A 22,386-nucleotide genomic window follows, 5' to 3' on the forward strand; every position below is an offset into this window, starting at 1 on the left:
TTAAGTTCCTAGATAATGTATAAACAACACTATAAAACACAGACTATTGACAAATTAGCAAACATCTGAATAGATGAGGAAGAAGAGAAGGCTGAGTAGTAACTTAGTTAGCTGGAAAGATAGGGAAGTTTCTTCAAAGTCATACTTCTGTTGGGTTACCTAGTTGAGCATGCACCTTGTTGCTTCACCTTCATGTAGCATGCTGGTTCACAGTACTAGTAGTGGAAAGAGCCCTGGAAATGCAATATGAGTGGCCTAGGGACAGTTATTTGTTTTCTGTGAGCCCATTTCTTCATCAATCAAATGGAGATAATACTTGCAAAACTATCTGATAGTGCTGTTGGAAGGCTCAGAACCTAGATGAAACAATATATGTGAAAGACTGTAAACTGTTAAGCACTATGCAAATGTAAGGTGTTGCTATGATTGTTGTTGTTGTTGTTGTTGTTCCAGATCTTTGATGAAGAGTACAATGTCTGGTTCCTAGACTGGGGTGGCGCCCTCGTGGCCATGAAACACACACCTCTGCCAGTCAGGCATTTGTGGTAAGGAGAGCTCCCTACCCTATTAATGAGCTAATGAGCAGCTTTTTAGTGGAGAGGATTGTGATGAGTTATTCTGCATGGTTTTGTACCCATTTGTAAATTTCCTCATCCATTTATTTATCCATCCATCCATTTAATAGCCTTTACATCATCTAACTCATAAGCAGCAATAGTAGGCCAGATAATTCAGATGGGGAGGTGTAATGAATGGGGTGGGTGGTAATGAGTGGTCAGATAAGGCAGAAGACAGCAGGAAGGACCTGCAGTTCAAGTAGCCAAGATCAGTAATCCAAAATAGGAGAGATGGAAATTGGAAGAGGAGGGTTAGGTACGTGTAACAGATACTGAGTTCAGTTCTGGAGAAGTTGAGTTAGTGGTTTCTATGAATATTTCAGCAGAAATGGCCATGAGTTGTCAGATATATTCATCTGAAGTTCGGGAATGGTCTAGGCTGACACTTTAGCTTTGACGTCATTAACCACTAGGTGGTAGTTAAAGCTATGGTAGTGGGCTCAATGCCTCAAGAGAGTGGGTACAAGGAGAAACCAGGGACTCCTATGGACTCTGCTGAAAACTAATATTCAGACAGCAGGAAGAAATTATGGGACAGACTAAAGAGAAATGGCCAAAATATAGAAACTAAGGGGAAATATTTTCATGAATGCTGAAGAAAGGGGTGATTAATAGCATCAAATTCTACAATCAGATCAAGTCAGTTATGGAATAAAAAACAACCTAGGATTAAGCAATAAAGGAGGTTTTTCATGATTTTTGTTAGAGTAGAATTGAAACAGAGGTGGGGATGAAAGTAAGACTATAATAGATTTATAAACGAATGAGCTACTGAATGGATGATAAGCAATGAAATGAAATAGAGACAGTATAGATTATTCCTTTCAAAGAGTAAGATTATGAAATGGAGCTGACAGTGTATATGCAAGACCTTCCACAAGGACAGAGTTGAATGAGAATAGATGATGATGATGATGACGACGACGACAACGATGACGACAACTTGTTGCTGTTGTTGTTTTGTGTTTTTGGCAGGGAATGGATGAGTCTCATTTGTATTTATGCCCTGAAGGGAAAGAATTTCACGCTTCAGATTCAGCAAAGTGAATATTTGGAAGAGTGAATATTTGTGGGTGGAGAATATCCTATCTAGAGTACAGTTGGTCAGATTCACATGGGCAGGAAGGTGGACCCTAGCCTAACTACCAGGTCTTAGATATTGGGAGATAAACAAGTTTAGAGTAAGAATTTTACTGGAAAGCATCAGACTGTAATCAGGAAAGGCTTAGAATTCCCTAATGCCAAATCCAAGCTTCAGTCCTTTTGGCAAGGACTTAAGAAGGATTCTCTCAATTTGACCATTTTAAGTGAAACCGTATGAAATCGCCATTTTTAGGTCAAAAATGATCAAATATTACCAGTTTCTTAAAGCTTAACCTAGCTTATAGTGAAATAGTTCTACCACTATGATATGGAGAGATTGTGCATATAAATGTTGAAAAGATGCGTGGAGCCATTTGTAAGAGGAGAACTCTCCCACCTCAAGGATGAGCTTGTAAAAGTTCCCAGTGTAATTGTTTCTTATCCTTTTGCTACTGATTTATATAGTTTTTTGGTAGTATCCAAAGACTGTAATTGCTTGATATTAATGATAGTCAGTATTTATTAAGGGACTTTCCAGGCATTGTTCTAAACCATTTACATGAATTATCTCATTTAATCCTGCCCAACCTCTGTATGTAGGTACCTTTTTATCACCCACTTATAATGGCATCAAAAAGCAAACATGTTAAATACCTTTCTCAAGGCTAGACATGTATACCTGGCAGCACCAAGTTAGATTTCTGTCATGGATGCTCTTCTGTTCTGGCTGCTAATTTTCTATATACTATAACAAGCACACCTAGGCTTATGACATAGTCCCTGCCCTCCAGGAGACTATACTCAAGATAAGGTGTTTAGGCAGTACATGTGTGACTAGAAGTGAAAGCAATGTCTGCTAAAGGATGCCAGCTGTCTGTATTGCTGGAATACTGAAGCCTGGTGTGTAAGGAGCCTGGCATCCTTCTCTCAAAGGTCAGCCCTCATGTCATCTCCTGCAGCAGGTGACATGAGGGCTGACCTTTGAGAGAGGGATACCAGGAGTTACAGGAGAGGTGAGAGGCAAGCCAGGGAAAGAGGAAACTTTGACTGAAGTCCAGAATTCAAGTAATGTAGGGAGTGTTCAGGGTACTATTTGATTGAGACCAAAAATGTAAATAGAGGTGGGTAGGACTCAGACGAACTTACATGACAGTTTAAGGGATTAAAGTTGGTCTGGTAGGTAATTTTTTCTGCTAACAAAACCCATCTGCCTCTGTAGAGGAAAGAGCTATCTCTACTGTGGACTGAGTAGGACTTGCACTCTCAGAGAAAACAGCTTGAGCCTTAAAACAAGCTTGTTTTTAAACCAAGCAAGGCAATGTTTCTTAGCTCCCATCATGTTAAAAACTTCCATCTAAATCTTCATAAGAGAGTTGATAAATGTCCTACAGACAGACTTAGCTGGCCTGGTTTCTTCCCTATAAGTCCTGGAGAAGAGGCTAGCAACCGACCCTTAAACTTGGCCATCACTCTCCTTGATTGTGGTAGGGACCTAGCACGCACTTAATCATTGATTCTTAAAAGCATTCTGCAGAAGTTTCCTTGTGCTGAGGAAAGAAAGAGTTTATTTTTGTCATTTCCTTTTGGTGGTAGAAGAGAAGAGCATATTTGACATGGCAAGAGTACATGGAAGAGAGTTTTGGTTTTGTCAAATATTAGCATCCTTACATCTAACCGTCCAGTCTGATCCACAAAAGTTTATCTCCAAAGACTACCTCACTTCCAAATGGAGTACTTGTCTGATTATGCCTGGAAGGAAGCCATCCAAGTTGGGAAAATTACTCAATATTCATTTAGGGATATTTATGTAGGACCAAATCATGACTCTCAAAGTCATCACTACTAAGTTTGAGTTTTCCCTTGTTCAATGTAATATCCCTTTTCTTGGTAAAAATGTTTATAGAGCTCAGAAAAAAAAAGAACTGCACTGCCACTGAATTTCCTCTTATAATAACAATGATAATATCACCCTCCATTTGTTTGGCTATTCTAACTTACAAAGTATTAAGAATGATTTTTCAAACTAAGCTTTTGAAATGGCATTATCCCATTTATAGGATGTTGATACTGCCATTTGTCATAAATGCTACAAATGTTTTCTTGAACATGACAGAGACCATGATTTTTGCTTACTTGCCTTTCTATGAATACCATTCTCTAAAGCAATCCCTCGAAGGGGTTAAATGCCAGGTGTTGAGTATATGTGTTAGAAAACAACAGCAACAACAACAAACTCATTTGGGAATTATCCTTTGTACTCCTCTTTCAAAGGCTAAGTGAGTGTTTTGTAAGGGCTTGACAATGTTATTATCATCAATGTTTTCTTATGAAATTGTTGACTGATCTTGTCTCCTGTTTGTGAGATACAAGCTTCTGAAACTTAAGCCAGCTTTTTCTTCACTAGGAGCTTCTAATTAAGTGACAACCCTCAAGGTAAACAAAGCTCATTTTAAGAGGAAGATAGGTTAGGTAATCAGTTCATTGCCATTTTCTGTCATAGATCTCAGACTGACATTGTTTTATGTACAGATGTATGTATATTAATATTTGAATAGGAAAAAGACACCAGATTACCCACTGGGATGTAGTGGCTCTCAGATTTAAATAATAGCTACATTGCCTTTAAGAGAAAATAAGAGTAATAATTGAAAAGCTGGGGAAACTTTAGCTAGGCTAACAAGGCATGTTGTTTCCTACAAATTGAAATGATAGGTAGCCAGATAGGCATGAACGCAAATAGCATACAAATGAATCCATCTGTTTGTGACCATGTACATTTGGATGCATTGAGATTAGAACTAAGTGCTATTTCAGGGAAACCCTCCATCTCCTTTGTACCTGAGAAGCATTAGAGTGAGATAAACAATGGGCCCCCACTGAATAGAGAGATCTGATGAAAACTCACAATCGGCAGAGCACCTAATGGGCAGGTAGACAGGGGTGTGACTGTTTGCTTAGCCCTGACAAGCTGTCAGTGTCTCTCAATGGGATGTTCTTGGAAACAGAAAGGAAAACATCACCTGGCCTTTTGTGTTTCTTTGGTTGTGTGTGCTTGCATTTTGTTCAGAGAAACTTTCGAATGAAAACAATAGTTCCAAACAATACATGCCTCTGAAAAGCAAAAGTGCATGTAGTGTTCTGAAGAACTTCCAGGTGGCTAAAATGCTACCACCTCATGTACTGGGGATAAAATGAAATGGAGCAATACACCTTACCAGAGGAAGGAACATTGATTCTCAATGACCACTGTAGCTCTCTATTTCTGTGCTAGAGACTTCTGAGGAGGATTCTGATTGTTATTGGCAGATTCTATTCCTTTCAGTTTATGTCATGTTAGTATCATAGTCATAGACACCTGAAGTAGGAAAAGGTCTTATAGAAGTCATTTAAACTAGTATTATACCTGGTGTAGCTGATTCTTTTGTGACACCCCCAAAAAGTTACCTCACTTTACCAGAATATCACAGTGCTAATTGACCTGCAAATACCCACCTTACGTAGTTCCCATCTTGTATAATGGCTTTAGTTGTTAGAAAGATTGTTTTTCATGCTGAGCAATAGTAAATCTACTTGTAATCTCTGTACATTGACCTGTAATATGCCACCCAGATCTATGCAGAATAAGCCTGCTACAGAATTACGTATGATTTTTAGAAAAGTACAGCTGGGAAGGACCTCAATGTATTTCTTAGAAATATCTTAGGCTAGAAAAGCCTTTTTAAGTTCTGGGAAATGACATGATATGCAACTCAAGACAGATTTTATTCATTTGTTCATTTATTGCATACATATTTGTTGAGCATATGTTATTTATCTAGCATTAGAATAGGCGTTGGGATACACTGTTGAATGGTAGTGTGTACTTGGGAACTTATATTCTTATCCACAAATATTTGACTGTTCTCTTTAGAAGGGTCACATGGAAATCTTTATTCTATCTGTATGTTATTCCCTTATTCTATCTGTATGTTAAATAATTAATAGTTCCACCTATCTAACTACATTCTGTCTAATTTCCTTCACTGACATTATCCCTTTTTGGTAGTCGATAAATAGCCCTTTAAAATATTTGGAAACTTTCTCATTTACAAAAATTAAGATGCAGTGGTAATTAATTCAGTTTTTCTTCTTCTTTTTCCCTAAGCTGCCTAAAATTCATATAACCTGTTTCTAGAACCATTTGCTTTTTACCTTTAATTACTCTTATTGTCAGTTTTTCTACACTTATTAAAATTGAACATAGTATTTAGGATTGTGTAGAAGGATGATTTCTTTTCTTATGCTTGTAATATATCTGTGAGCACATCCTACACTCACGGTGGCTTGATTACCTCTCATGATAGTGGCATTGCCAGAAAATATTTAACTTGTAGTTGACCAATGACTCCAGTTTCTTTCCAGCTTTATATATTTTATTAGCTAATTTCATTTCTCTAGTGGTAGGTCTTGGTGTTTTTGTTTTTTTTTGTATTAAGTATTCTGCTTTAAGTTGTTTCTGTCTTATAAATGACTTCCAAATTTACATCCCTAATTATGATGAGAAATCTAGATCCATCCATCGAAAGGTCTTCTTAACAATATTACAGTATGGAAGTCCAAAAAGCATCAATCGTGACATGGACCAAAACAGAAACAAACAGATGATAAACAAAAATTAGCTGTGTGTGGTGGTAAGCGCCTGTAGTCCCAGCTTCTCAGGAGGCTGAGGCAGGAGAATCGCTTGAACCCAGGAGGCAGAGATTGCAGTGAGCCGAGATCGACTCACTGTACTCCAGCCTGGCAACAGAGCGAGACTCTGTCTCAAAAACACACACAAAAAAAAAACAACAAAAAAAGAGAAAGAAACCAAAAAAACTGCTTCTCCTGATCTTCTAATTTCCCCCTCAATTGTTTAACACTCCCCCAAATCAATATTTTCCATGACTTCTTTCTTTTGCTCATGCAACCTCTATATATTTTGTTACCAAATTCATTGACTTCATCTCTAAAAATAACCTAAATATTTCCATTTTTTCCCACTATTAATAATCTTCATCCAAGCCCCATCTTGGTGTGGTCTCTTAAATTACCACCCCTCCCCAACTCATTTCCTTTAATCCACTTTGGGTCTTGACAATCCATTTATCACAGAGAAGTGAAACTTGTCTTTTAAAGCTTAAATCAAATTATATTATTTCAACTGAAAATAAGGTCCTTCATGATTTGACTTCTGCCTTATTTTCTTCTACTAATTCTTTCAACTAATCCCTGTTCACACTAAGCTACAGCCACTGACCATCTTTCTGTTCTTCTCACAGGGCAGCTTTTTCATATTAGACCTTTCCTCTGTAATGGTTTTCTCCTGAATCTTTACACGGATACTCCACTTATCATTTAGATTTCAGTTTAAATGTCACCTCCATAGAAAGGGCTTTCTTAAATTTTTAGTAGAAAGTAGCTGTTTGGTGACTATCAAATCACCTTATTTTAGTTGTTTCCATGATATTTATTTCTAACTCATAGTTTTGCATTTATTTATTTCCAAATTGTTCATCTCCTCACACTAGAAAGTAAGTTCCGTGGAAGCTAGGACCTTTCCTTTTCTGTTCATTTCTGTATCCCTAGAACTGAGGTCACTGCCAGATCAGTCACATAGTAGTAGGCATCAGTAACATTTTGATAAATTCATTTTATTTGACTTTGATTCTGTAGTCCTATGTTGCCACTATTTGGAGATCAATTGGAATTTTACTTCTGTCTCCCTGAGTATTGGCAATCCTACTGATTTCAATTTCACCTGTGGAGCTATTAAGGAATTCACAGTTCCTTTGTCTTGGCCATTAATGAGCTACTGACCTGAGGAGGAGAAGGTACATCCCTTGGGGATACCATTCAATATAGAATTCAATATATAATATATCACCTCAGGATATTTGAAAACTTCTAGTCATCAAAATAATAATAATAATAATAATAATAATAATAATAATAATGTTTCACAAATGGCAGCCTATCCAGACCCAAATATTTTATAACTAAGAGATTAAGTTTTCTAATGTTATTTTTTTTGGAGTTTCTTTAGGGAGTTTTATTCTTCATAACTGCCTCAGTGTGAGAATAAAGTGTTGGAAATCGCTGATCTCAGATCGCCCTAGCTCTAGAGTCCTGCCCACTTGCTTGTGCTTACTTATGCCATCTTTGGGCTTCAGTAATTGTCCATGCTACCTTTTCTACCTGGACTTTGTTGTTTATCATCCTTCCTTTAGGTATCTACCAATCCCTGTTTCCTCTAGCAAGGATTTTGCTCCTTCCGTGTGAACTCATTTCATGTAGCAGGACCTTGATCATCTACAATTTTTCTCCCCATCTGGACTTAGCTTTGCCTTGGAGGTCGTATCTCAATACTGGAAGGCTGCGATGGTCTCTCCGTGTCGGCTCTCTGTGGGTCTTCTCTTCATTGTATAAACTAAAGATGGCTGTCCTGTGCTCTGCTCATTATGGCAGTGATGTGAAGACGACTCCTTCCCTGCAATGCTCATGGCACTCGCTGCAATTTGCTCTGCTAATGCTGACCTTTTTAATTTATTTATTTGTTTTGAGATGGAGTTTCACTCTTGTTGCCCAGGCTGGAGTGCAATGGCACAATCTCGGCTCGCTGCAACCTCTGCCTCCCAGATTCAAGCGATTCTCCTGCCTCAGCCTCCCAAGTAGCTGGGATTACAGGCATGCGCCATCATGCTTGGCTAATTTTTTTTTTTTTTTTTTTTTTTTTTTTTTTGTATTTAGTAGAGACAGGGCTTCACCGTGTTAGTCAGGCTGGTCTCAAACTCCTGACTTCGGTGATCCACCTGCCTCAGCCTCCCAAAGTGCTGGGATTACAGGCCACTGCACCTGGCTCATGCTAACCTTTTATTGATAAGGAAATCCTGAGAATGAGACAGAGAGAGGCCTTAAGTTCACTTTGGCTTTCATCTGCCAAGACAAAAACCAATTTGCCCAAAGTCGCCAAAACAAACCAAACAAAAAACCCAACTAATACTTTCTTACCTTCCGGACTTATTGGCCAGAGTTGACTTGTTAGTAGCCACGACACACTCTGAAACAACTATGATTATTTTAGGAACTGATGGACTACATGGTAAGAAAAGTAAAGTTCATTTCCAATTATACATGTTTTCACTTTTGAAATGAGAAACCTGTTTCTATGACAAGCAATTTAGATATGCCCAACTTTCTTGGGGCTAGTTTAAATGATTATGTAGCCTTCAATATATTTTTTTAAAAGGCTGAAATAATCAAGTCCTTAAAATTCAAGACAGATGATGATAATTTAGAAACTCATGAAGATGTTTATGGCAGACTGTCTGCATTTCATTCGTGAACATGGATCAAGGTATACCATAAATGCAAAAATTGTCTGAGAGACTGGTTACTTTAGCTGGGTTAAGAGATTGACTTTATTGTTGTTTTTAATCTGTACATTAGGACAGAGAGGATAAAACAGAGTAAAATAGAGAGAGACAGAGATATAGAAAGACAAAGAAGTAAGTGAGTAGAGAGTGAACCATGTAGGCTGGCTGCTAATGGGGTGGTAATTCACACCCAACTTATGAGTGCCAGTATAAGTCATGCTTGAGAAATGATTGGATGGATTTAAAGAGGGTCCGTCATTATTCCTTATTATTTCATTCATGTATTCATTTAACATGTATATAGTATCAACTATATGCCAGGTTTTCTGTTAAATACTAAGAATAGAAGAATTAATGGTATGGTGTTTGACCTAAAAAAAATACTCCCAGGTTAGGCTGGGCATGGTGGCTCACACCTGTAATCCCAGCACTTTGGGAGTCCAAGTGGGAGGATTGCTTGCAGCCAGGAGGTTGAGACCAGCCTGGGCAATAAAGCAACACCCCACCTCTACAAAAATAAAAATTTTTTTAAAAAAATTAGCCAGGTCCAGTGGTACGCGCCTGTAGTTCTAGCTATTTGGGAGGCTGAGGCGGGATAATCACTTGAGCTGAAGAGTTCAAGGCCGCAATGAGCTATGATCACACCGATGCACTCCAGCCTGAGCAACAGAGTGAGACCCTTGTCTCTTTAAAAAAACAAAAAACATGACCAGGCACGGTGGCTCATGCCTATAATCCCAGCATTTTGGGAGGCCAAGGTGGGTGGGTTACGAGGCCAGGAGATCGAGACCATCCTGTCTAACACAGTGAAACCCTTTCTCTACAAAAAATACAAAAAAATAGCCATGCTTGGTGGCACGTGCCTGTAGTCCCAGCTACTCAGGAGGCTGAGGCAGGAGAATCACTTGAACCTGGGAGGCGGAGGTTGCAGTGAGCCGAGATCGTGTCACTGCACTCCAGCCTGGCAACGGAGTGAGACTCTGTCTCAAACAAACAAACAAACAAACAAACAAAAACCCTTCACAGTGTGGTGGGAGAATCAGACATCTTATTTACCATTATATATATTATATATATAAATATTATGTGCATATATTAGGATTTGTGTGTGTGTGTGTGTATACACACACACATACTGTGAGGAGCATTGTAAGAGAGATATATTTGTGTTATATTTGTTATTAAGGGGTTTTTCAATGATAAGACATACATGATCTCTGAACTCCCAGAGTTTATAATCTTGAATTGAGATATTCAAGATCAGTTAAGGAGTCAGTAGTCAGCACTATGATAGGAGAAGGCCTGGGTATTATAGGAACATACAGAAGGGAATTTTAATCCTAAATTATGGAAATAGAGTAGAATTAAGAATCAGCCAGAACAAAAATGAACCTATGATAGAGGATCCTATGATAGAGGATGAAGAAACTAAGGCTGTCTTGGGAAAGAAGGGATGCTGAGAAAAGCTTCTCAGAGGAGATGGTCCTTGGGCTATGCCCCCTGGTTAAATCAAGGGGCAGAAAGGTCCTTGATAATATCAAGAAAGGAAAGGAAACAAGCACTCAGAATTGCTCAAGTTTCTTCCACTAGTTACACCTCTTTAAAGCATTGCAGGTTCTGTTTCCACAAGGGGCCAGACCTTCCTCTTACCTTTGGATGAAAGATGAGGCAGTGTTGCTCAGAACATCTCAGACTCTCAGTGGTCATCCCTAAAAGCCCCTTAAAGTGGCACTGGGGAGGGAAAATGATCCTAACATCTGTTTTGAACAAATAGAAAATTGCTGTTTGTAAGGTTTGATCTGAAAGACAAACCCCCTCCCTTTCCATTGGGTCCACCAGCCTTACTCAATTGGTGTCAGAACCTCCAAGGGCTGAATGGATTGTACTGTAAATTGAACCTCAGGTTCCATTGTGAGTACTTGAAACGTGACATTCCATCCACTAAGCCCTCCTGCTTGGGCTGTTTGTCGATTCTAATGTGTTGAAATATATCTGCAACTCTAGGTGCTGTCTCCGCCCAAGTCCGGAAATGCAGTTTTGATCAAATCTCATAATAATATGGGGAGATGTTGAAGATTAAAACCTATTGATAATCCACACTGCCAGAAAGCAAGATACAGAGGAAAATTTAATAACCTGAAAAATGGTTACAGAAGAGTGTGGCTTTATTTTCAGCTGTCTTTTTTGTGTACTTGTTTCCAACACAGGGTGAGTTTTGATGAGGGCCACTCTTGGGACAAGTATGGTTTCACTTCGGTTCCTCTCTTTGTTGACGGGGCTCTGGTGGAGGCAGGAATGGAGACCCACATCATGACGTGAGTACTTCTTTTGCTGTGACAGGAAGAAGACCAGAGACACTGGTTCTACTTTCATTGAGGCCTCGGATTTTTCCCAGGGAACCCTACACCAAAGTGGTCCAATCTCTGGGCCAAAATTTCCTCATCTATAAAATGGAAATACTTATTTTTATACCTACAAACTCAAAAAGCTACTGCCAGGATTAGAGAGGCTAGGGTCCTAATTGAACAGTCAAGGTTTCTAATAGAATTTAAAGAATGATAGCAAATTCCCATTTATTTAAAACCCAAGCAAACAGAAAACTTATGTCGTTAGATGTTTTTTTTCTCTTTCCAAAACAGTCTAGTGGGAGATAAGGAGCAGGGGCAGGGATGGAGGGAGTAAAACAGTCAACTTATTGAAATCAGAAATATTGTAAGAGATGTCTCTTTCTTTCTCTCTCTCTCTCATAGACACACACACACACACAAACACACACAGACACACACTCCACAGTTATTTTGCTTCAGATTATTTCACTGTAAATTTTTTTCTATACTCTTTTATAATGAGATTTAATCTTAGAAGTTGATCACCTGTGTTTATGTGTGCACATGTGTACATGGTGAGTGGGTAACTGTAATCTTCCACCAACCAATACTGTCCCCCACCTCCCCCACTCCCAATTGGCTGGAGAACCTTACACCTCAGCTCTTCACTGGACAGAGTGGAGTCTTGTTGGGCAAAATTAAGGGATATTTGCTACAGTGTGGAGTTGGCACAGAAGGGCTCATAGCGTGCATCTGTGCTGGTTCGGTGGAAGGGTGTATGATCTTCCTACTCTTAGGGACACTGCTCTTGATTTAACTTTTGTACACATAGATTTCTTTATAGTTTGAATTAGTCTTTTTCCAATGGTGATGGACTTGGAAGAAAGGCCAATCTAGGAGCCAATAAGTGATCAGTTATGAAAAAATTCTTTGTAATTGTATTTATGCAGTTTTGATCAAATCTTATAGTTTGGCCCCATTCTCGTCTATGAGGCCTATTTGAACTCATTGCATCTTCTTTTGGGCATTACTTTGAACAACATCACGTGTATGCCAATCTCTACATGACCTGGTATTCCCTAGCAAGTTTAAGGCCACAGCTTAAGTTCTGTGTTCATCTAATCTTAAATGATAATAATTTTTTTCTCAGCTTCAGATGGAGTTTAGCTGGTCACATGGATATGAGGGAGATTGACCTCAGAGCCAAACCATTTACTGAAAAGATGAGATAGCACTTCTGTTTTCCTTTCCTCCTGGCCAAGACTCCCTAAGAGCTTGACAGAGCTTCTGTTCCTGTTTTATTTTCTTATCAAGATACTTAGAGAAGAGAGCATAATTATTTTCTTATAGGGGATCTTTTTATGAAATTAAGATGGATCTTGGAAGTATTCATCAAAATGAGTATAAACAATTCAAGTTACCTGTTTTAACATTTTGTTAAATTCAGAGTTTCTTTTGTATGAAAACAACACAGATTTTGTCAGGACTCTTCAGATAGCTGGACAAGCCCTGGAAGGGTTGCCAAGAGGTGATTTCTGTCTCTATTCTAAATATGAAAATGGTATTGAAACCAACTGGCCTACTAGGGTTGCCCAGTTGTGGAATGGCAATGGCAAAGATTGAAATAGGAGTTTTAAAATATTATATATTTCTGTAGGAACTGTGAAGACAAGGAGTCCATTTGGGGACAAGAATGCTTAGCTTTGCTGTTGAATTGAAAACTTATTAATAAAGTAGGTCATTCAAATACTGTGTATCCTTCCCCTTACTGTTAACCCTGATTCTCTCTTTAGCTCTGTGTGGTCAGGGAGAAAAAACAGCCACTCTAAGGTTCTGTTGCTTTCTCTTATCTATTGATTTGGAGAATTTATATATTTAACAGTTAGAGAGCTTCTAATATATATCAGACCTTGTTAGAACTTAGGAGAGTTTATAAAGGCAAATGAAATTATTTGTCTGCAAGGAGCTCTCAGACTTAAGTGGTGAGAGTAAGTGGCGATAAAGTAATCATCATGGTACCCTAGTTATACAGCCAGGAGATAGCAGAGGAAAAGGAAGAATTCACACACACAGTAGGTGACAACTGAGTTGGTCTGGAAGTTTTCATAGCAGTTCACAAGTGGAAAACCATATAATAGAGAATGAAATGTAAGTTCCAAGAAAGCATAGATTTTTAACAGTTTTATTCACTAATATAAACTCAGTGTTGAAAGCAAGGATTGGCATGTTGTAGGATGTCAGTAATCGTTGAATGAATGAATGATTCCAAGGCAAAGGAAAGAACACAAACAAAGGTAAGAACCATGAAAGAGGGTGGCTGGGTGTTAAGGGAGTAAGACTATGAAAGATTTTAAGTCACATTTAGGAATTTGACCTGTATCCAGAGTGACATTTTTGAAATTAAAAAATCTGATCAAATCACCAGTTTTCTTAAAACCCATTGAGGCCTTTCCATTGCCTTTAGGATAGAGTCTAAACTCATAGAACGGCCTACAAGTATCTATATTGACCACCTGCTTGGGGCTTTTTCTCCAACCTCCCTGACCTGACCACCCTTTTCTGATGCACTGGTGCCTTCCTGCCCCCAGGTTCTTTGTATCTGCCAGAATGGGCCTGCCTTCCCTACTTAAACAACTAAATTTCTAAGTATCTTTCTGATCTCAGCTTAAATATCAGTTCTCATAGCCTGCCAGATCAGGATGGGTTCCCACGCTATATGTTATCTGGCCTTATTTATTTTTTCCTTCACAGCACTTTAGATAATAAATGTTAATACAAAGAGTATTAGTTGTTGAATATCTTTCCCCTCCATCTTCATCTACCCTTAAGACAGACATGTGGAAGGACACACATGTGCACACGTGCACAGACATCCCTGCATGTGACTTTAAGTTCCCATGAGGGAGGATCTTTGTGTATCTTGTTCTTTCAGTGCTATATATTTACCAGGCTTGTGCTAACATGGAGGATTTAACAGTATATATGTACTGGATAAATGAATTATTAAATGGAAGAATCAAGTGACTTCTAAAAATCTTACCTTTGTTGTGATTGTTGTGATTTTTCTGGGCCATGGCTCTAGCATGTTAGGAAATTGATTATAGATCTCTAGAGATTCTGAAATGCTATGGTCAGAATGCAGTAGGTGCAAATCATGGGGGCTGGGGTTGGATAGGAATCAGAGCAGACTGCATATGTGTGTAGAGGTGTCTATATGGAGGTTATGATACATTGGGGTGGAATGGCATGTGGGCACAAAAGGGCAGCTAGAGAATGAGGAGCTTACTGGGAATGATTCTGATTTCCTCCACCTTTCACAATAATCTGCCCAATTTCCACTTTTCCTGGAGGCCAGTGCTCCAGGAACATGGACACTTCTAACACCATAGCTTTGCAGGAGGATTTACATGGGAGACAGTCCCCAGAGTGGAGGCCTGGGACTTGGCTACCTTTATTGCTCTTTTTACTACTGTCTTTTCAGATGTTATTATTGAAACATCCCCCTGGTAACTGTAATGGGAACCATCTAGTCTAGCCAAATTCAAAATGAAATGTGACTGTTCTTATTACTTAAGGCTGAAGACAGGCTGACTGACAAGCTGGAGGGCCTATTGCAGTCTCAGGCAGTGGCTCTCCAGATGATGAGATGCCTGTGGCTGTTGCAGCACTTGGGCCTCTTTGGTCCACTATTTCATGAAAGGCTGTTTGCCCTTTGATTAGCACTTTAAAGAGAGCTTTTCTTTAGCTTGACTGAGATGTGGAATCAGATAGAAAAACACTGCTTTCCTGCATCCTCAAAGCTATGTTTGAAATTCTTTCCTGATAAGAAATGTTTGAACCAATTGGCTATGATTTAGCTATACTTTTACAGGGGCCAAAGAGAACTTCTCTAGCAGCTTCCTAGAAAAAAAAAATCTTAGAAGGGAGAAGTACAGCTTCTCTGAAAGAGATCAGACACTTCTTACCATGAGTGAATGTCTAAAATGCTTAAGGAGAATTTAGTCTGATTTGGAGGAACCCAGTGAAGACCTTGCAGCCAACTTGTGACTATTCAGCATCTTTTTTTTTTTTTTTTTTTGTGCCAGGTATCACATTGAGCACTTTTTCAAACTTGATTTTATGGAAATCTCCCAACAACTCTGGAAGGTAGATAGGATTGGCATCATTGGGCAGATGAGGACACTGAGGCTCAGCTCACATGTTCATAAAGAGGCAAAATAAGAGCAAGGAATGTGAATTTCAAGCTCCAGGCTTGAAGGTAAAATTTAAAGGAAGGTACTGTAATTCTCTAAGGTTTGTTCCATCAAGGAGTACCAAGATGTGTGGGGAAACAGTGGCAGTATACCAGTTGTTTACTTAGTATGATGAGTGCCTGCTATGCTGCCAGACACCAAGTCACAGCAGACCTAGTTCTTGATGTTAATTCACAATCCATTTGAAGAAGTACGATAAATACATGAAATAATTAGATAATGATTAAATGGTAAGGTATGTTATAAATGTGTTTTGTTGTTGTTGTTGATGTTGTTTGTTTGTTTGAGGTAGGGTCTCACTCTGTTGCCCAGCTTGGAGTGCAGTGTTGCAGTCATGGTTCACTGCAGCCTTGACCTCCCAGGCTCAGGGGTCAAGTGATCCTCCTACCTCAGCCTCCCAAGTAGCTGAGACTACAGGTGCTTGCTACCATTCCTGGCTAATTTTTGTATTTTTTATAGAGGTGGGGTTTTGCCATGTTGCCCAGGCTGGTCTTGAATTCCTGAGCTCAAGTGATCTGCCCACCTCAGCCTCCCAAATTGCTGCAATTACAGGCACATGTGCCAGTGCGCCTGGCCAGTATGGGAAACATTTTAGTTGCCGTTAGATATCAAAGATGTGATTGAAGACAGAGTGGCTGTAAAGGGGTTCATGGCTATACAGAAAAGAGGGAGCAAGGACATTCCTGGTGGGTGGAACAGTGTGAGCAGACATGGAGTGGTAGGAATGTGCCTGGACAGTAGAGGAAAGTGAGAGGTGAAAAGGGCTACAGATACCTTTGGCTAGGGCCAATTGCCTTGTTGACTCCTCTTATAAATCCAGTTGTAATTGGCATAAATCTCTGATTAATTGTTCCACCAGCAGAACTAACAGCCAAAGTGAAGGGGAGAAAGATCATTTTGCTTAGAAAATTATGCAAACCCCAAAGCTGCAGAGGTTTTTTTTTCTTTTTTTAAATGAAGCCTTTTCCACTTAAAAAACTGTGACCACATGCCTAGCAGGGATCATTCTTTTAAATACAGCCTTAGCACAAGGCAGAGGCTCAGCACTGAGCTTAAATGCATTGTTTAGCCTCTAGTAACTGCATCCGATAAAGTCATTGAAAATGAACCAGAGCTGCTTCCATTGATCTGTTTTTCAATTCTCTGTTGTTTGCTGGAAGAGCCTGATTTTACTTTGCCCAAAGTAAGTCATTCGAGTAATCGGCAAATCCGGTGGAACTCCCAAGTCATCACCTCTCAGGCTGGCTGCTTGATTCATAACCTTCAGATTGTCGCCAGGCTTGCCAGCATCTCAGAGGCACACTCTTGTTTGTGCCAAGGAACACAAAAGCAGAATCCATGCCTGCAGAGGGGGTATTGGATGATGGTAGGGTATACTGGGGACTGGCAACAGCCTGGAAGGAAAAAGCTTATTTTGATCAATGGATTGCTGTGTGGGCTCAGGGGGAGGGATGGTGTGGTGACTGAGAGCATGGGCTTTGGAGATTCACTTTCCAGGGAAAATGCTCAGCTCGCTGTTTACCACCTATGTGACTTTAGTGCCTTGCTTCACTCCGCTCTGAGCTCCCATTTCCTCATGTGGATGTGAGGACTAAGTGAAATAATAACCTCTATTGAAGAACACTGGACATGTTGGTAATCTCTGTGATCTAATGATCAAGAACCAGGCCACTTGCAGGGAAGAATTTTGGCCAGCTAGAGCAGGGGTCGGCAGACTTCTGTAAAGGGCCACACAGTAAAGATTTTAGGCTTTGCTGGCCATAGGGCTTTTGTTGCAACTACTCAATCCTTCTAGCCTAGTGGGTGAAAGCAGCCATAGACATTATGGAGACAAATGGGCATCTGTGTGTTCCAATAAAACTTTATGAACACTGAATCTTGAATTTCATATAATTTTCACATGCATGTCATAAAATACAATTCTTCACTTGCTTTTCCCCCCCAACCATTTAAAATGTAAAAATAACTCTCAGCTTGTGGGCCATCCAAAACATATAGCTGGCCAGACATGGCCCGTGGGTTGTAATTTGAACCTGAACAAGAATGCCCATGGGTTTTTATCCATTGTAAATATATTAAAAATACCATTTGAATTTTTGACACAGTTTTTACATATTTCCCCTAGCTATAAATTGCTTCTCCAATTGCCCTGCCTAATGAAGTATTGAAAATATACTTTTTATGAAATGGCTTAGAAGTTTCCTTATTTCTTTAAAAAAGTTTTATTGAGATATAATTGATATATACAAAATTGCACATATTTAATGTATACATTTTGATGAGTTTGGATGTATATGTACAACCATGACCATCACCACAATCGCAGTTACTAAACATATCCTATCATCTCCAAAAATTACCTTTTGTTCTTTTGTGAGTTTTTTTGGGTAAGAACATTTAACATGAATTCTGTCCTCTTGATGTATTTTAAAGTGTACAATAATGTATTGCTAAATACAGACACTATGTTGTACATCAGATTTCTAGAACTTACTCATCTTGCATAATTGGAACTTTATGTGCGTTGAAGAACTCTTCATTTTCCCCTCCTCCTGCCCCTGGCAATTATCACTCTATTCTCTGCTTCTATGAGTTTGACTATTTTAGATACCTTATGTAAGTAAAATCATAAAGTATGTGTCCTTCGATGATTGGCTTTTTTCACCTAACATAATGTCCTCTTGGTTCACCAATGTTGTCATAAATGGTATATTCAGCTTTTGTTAAAAAAATAAAATAAAAAACACTCCTCATTTCTTATCAAAACCCCACATATAAGTCTCACCTCTTTCAGGAAGCCCAAGTTCTTTCTCATTTCCTTATATTGAATTCCTTTCATGGGGCTCACAGTGACTCACAGGTGTATCTTGCTTGGTGTGTACTTTTTCCAATGGAGCCCACATTTGCAAAATCAGAAACATCTGGCAGCACTAAGTCCAACACCCTGTAGTCCAACATTCTCCTGAAGCTGCATGGCAACTGCCCACTTCGGACAGGGTTTGCTGTTTCTGCCCCACCCCTCACCTGGTGTACACATGTCCTCTCCGGCTGCCCCGTTTCACTCCTTGTTCGTTGAAGTTGCCCTCCTGCTCTGGTAAGATTTTAAATTTGTGATTCACAATTTGGATTCTATATCTGCAATTTCATAACTACATTATTGTCTTACAGGTTTTTGTTGACATTTAAGAAATACAGAATAATGCAAAGAATAATATTACAAAGCTTGTGTACCCACCACCTGAAATTAATAAATATTAATCTGTTATCACTTTGATTCAGATTTTTAAATAAAATATACAGGAAATCCTAGATAGAGTTGATATTTTCATTATTGTCCATCTCAGACTTATTATCCTTACTCCTTCCACAACCCCTTCTAGAACATATGTGGACACTTATGTATTCATAGAAATATATGTGGTATCACTTTATATGTTTTCTAAATGTCTAATTTATAAAAATAATATTCTTCTACATGATTTTTTCTCTCAATATTATCTATCTGGGGTCATATCCATCTGGTCCAGGCACTTTTCATGCTATATGGCATGTTGTCATGATATAAATATGCACAATTTATCTATTTTCTTATCAATGGAAATTTAGGTTATTTCTAGCTATGTGCTCTTACAAACAGTATTACCACATCTTTATGTATGCCTCCAGGTACATACATGGAAGAAGTTCTCTGAGTTGCAAGCCAGAAGTGGAATTGGTGGGTCATGGTGAATTGACATTATCACAAATAATGCACTCTTATTATGCAACAATAATGCAATAATAATTCTTGCACTGTTTTCTGATTGTTTTACATGTGGATTATCTTTGCAGATAGAATGCCAGGGCTTCTTATTTGTTCTGTAAGATTGAGGAGGCTTGCAACTGTGTCTTATTTATTATCTCCCATAGCACTGAACATAATTGTCCTCGTGCATAGGTGATGCTCAGCAAATATATGGTGAGTAAGTAATTCTATTGGACTCGATGGCAAACTAAGAGCAGGTACTGAACTTTATACTTTTTCTGATTCTTTTTATTTTTTGGTTCAGGAATTGACATAAAGTAGGAAACTGAGAAATGTCATGACATTTTAATGACATAAGAAAACACAGTGTCCCTCTTTCCCTTCCTCTCTTATAGCTCTTTAAATTTCCCTACCTTAACCGGGTGTGGTGGCTCACGCCTGTAATCCCAGCACTTTGGGAGGCTGAGGTGGGCAGATCACCTGAGGTCAGGAGTTTGAGACCAGCTTGACCAACATAGTGAAACCCCGTCTCTACTAAAAAATACAAAAATTAGCTGGGCGTAGTGGTGGGCACTTGTAATCTCAGCTACTTGGGAGGCTGAGGTGGGAGAATCGCTTGAAACCAGGAGGCAGAAGTTGCAGTGAGCCGAGATCGTGCCACTGCACTCCAGCCTGGGCAACAAGAGTGAGACTCCATCTCAAAAAAAAAAAAAAAAAAAAAAAATTCCCTCTTTCCTCCTGTCTAAATCCCATCTCAAATATCCATCTTCTCCCTTGTTTCCATCTCTTAGAGTCTCTGTCATTGCTCAACTCCAGACTCATCTTCTACAGGTTCACAGACCACATTTTCTCACCCACAGTTATGGACCTTAAACTTTCAAGCCCATTACACAGATTTAGTTAGTTTTGAGAAAAGAATCAGAGTTGTTTGGACTAGGATGATTTATTTTTATTCATTTTAGAAATCATCTTTCTTCCTTTTGCTTCTTCTCTTCCAATGCTTTTTAGTCTCTTTCTCGGTTTTCCTTCCACCCACCTCTTCCCCCCATATTTATTTTCAAGCCTTTTAATCTTTGCCGCTTTCCACCACCTTGCCAATCATTGTATTGTGTAACTAACAGTCTCCACTTGCAGGATTCTTGCTGTTGATCCCCTGCCTATTTCTATTAAGGTCTAGTTCATGTCTGGCCTTTGCTCAGTGCAATTCGCCCTGTAGCCACTGACCTCCTTTACCACTAATCCCATCTACACCCTAATGGGAAAACAATCAGGTGGCATGGACACACACCAATAGCCAAGAATGTGGCCTGAATTTCTGGAGACCAACAGCTGTTGTCTGCTGATGTCTGGCCTTGCCACAACTATGCTCTTTCTGCTTTGATTTGAAATCTGTCCTCAGCAGCTTCCTTCATGGAGGGAGGGAAAGGAGGAGGGCTTTTGGAGGCAGAGGAAAAAGGAGGCATGGGGAGCCAGGCCTTTCAGAGAGAACTGAACTCTTACAGGAACATTTAAAAGAGGATTCGGGAGTCCACATGAATCAAGTGTTGCTATTACAAGAACATTTATTATTTCTTTAATCAACAATATTTATCGATAGCTTACTACAAGGCAGGCACTGTTTTAAGAGTTCTAGAAGCTGGGCTAGGGCATAAACAAAATAGGGTCACTGTTAAGAAGTTTATATTTTAAAAACCACTTCCATCCTCAGTAGAGGAAAGATCAATTTTGAATGAGGTTTATTTCAGCTCTGACATTCATGGAATCAGTTCTATAATCCAATTCTGAGCTTTTTAAATGGTGGTGGTGCTGCTGCTGCTGGTGGTGGTGGTGGTGTGTGTATCTGAGTAAAAAAAAAAGAAAAAAAACTGGGGGAGATAGATGGTGCTAAGGCTTAAGGGCTTCAGGGTACCTCTTAACTTCCAAAGATTCTAACCCTGGCTTCAGTTTGATTTTTGCTTTTTGCCTAGCCTGAGAAAGAATAACATGCCAATGAATCAAAGGAACATCACAGAATATTAAAAGCATTACCTCCAGTGAGGCTTTTATTTTCTTATCTACAGATTTTTTTAGTTTTCAAATTTTTCATGATGAGAGTGCATTATTTTTATAATGAGAAAAAGGGAAATCATTTATCAAAATGATAAATTTAAAATGACATTTTAAAAAATCATCTCCCAGATAATGAAAGGGAGGGGCTGCATTTGAGTTTATCCTGATGATGATGTGGGTCACTCTTACTCTCCCTTTGAGGTTGTGATCTGGAGGAAGAAAGAGCCTCAACTGTGTACCATCACTTCCCAGTGCTAACCAATGCCCTGATGAAATTAATACTAAATCATTTCAAATAAACATACTACTAGAACCCAATAAGAGGTAAGAATGGGAAATAGACAAATTCTACTTGTAAAATAAAATTTCAGGAAATTGCTAAATAGTAGCTTCTGCTGAAACAGTTCTGTAATTTCTTCAAGGTCATCTGGTTAATTTATGCTGCACTTGTAAGTTATTGTGTATTTTAAAAATTAATGAAAGATTTAATTATAGCAGGGTTGCCTGTGACCTTTTGTGAAATGACTTCATCATAAATCTGCAGGCATTTTAGAACTGTTTTCCAGGTTTGTAATAATTTGCTCTCAAATTAATGACATCCAGCCAGTAAAAGGAGTTGAAGCTGGGTGAAAGGATTGAGTCGGGATTTGTGGTTACCTAGCAATGGCTAATTCTGAGTCCTGGATGGAGGTGGTAGAGGAGATGGTGTATGACTCACCGGAATCCACAGCACGTTTAACTATTTGCTTAGAGGAATGAGAAATAAATCCAGTGTGTCAATAGGGAGAAGTTGTATGTAGCCAGAGTGGGTCACTGGAGAACAGTTGATTACAGTTCATTTATCTACATATGAATGTAGGGAAACCCCTGGACCAATGTGAGAATTTCTCTTCTTCCCTCACTTCTAGCAGGGGTTCTTTA

At 39.0% G+C, this 22,386-nt stretch overlaps 1 protein-coding gene across 1 annotated transcript in view; it reads left to right on the forward strand.

Annotated features, from left to right (window-relative positions):
- SORCS3 (sortilin related VPS10 domain containing receptor 3) overlaps window positions 1–22,386 on the forward strand; it is a 617,030-nt gene that overhangs the window by 523,961 nt on the left and 70,683 nt on the right. Inside the window, exons 13-14 of the mRNA XM_016919295.4 lie at window positions 454–545; window positions 11,299–11,406. Of these exons, the coding sequence (XP_016774784.1) occupies window positions 454–545; window positions 11,299–11,406 (200 nt within the window). The remainder of the gene's footprint in view (window positions 1–453; window positions 546–11,298; window positions 11,407–22,386) is intronic.

This window comes from Pan troglodytes, chromosome 8 (assembly GCF_028858775.2).
Source record: "Pan troglodytes isolate AG18354 chromosome 8, NHGRI_mPanTro3-v2.0_pri, whole genome shotgun sequence".
NCBI classification, from domain to species: Eukaryota; Metazoa; Chordata; class Mammalia; order Primates; family Hominidae; genus Pan; species Pan troglodytes.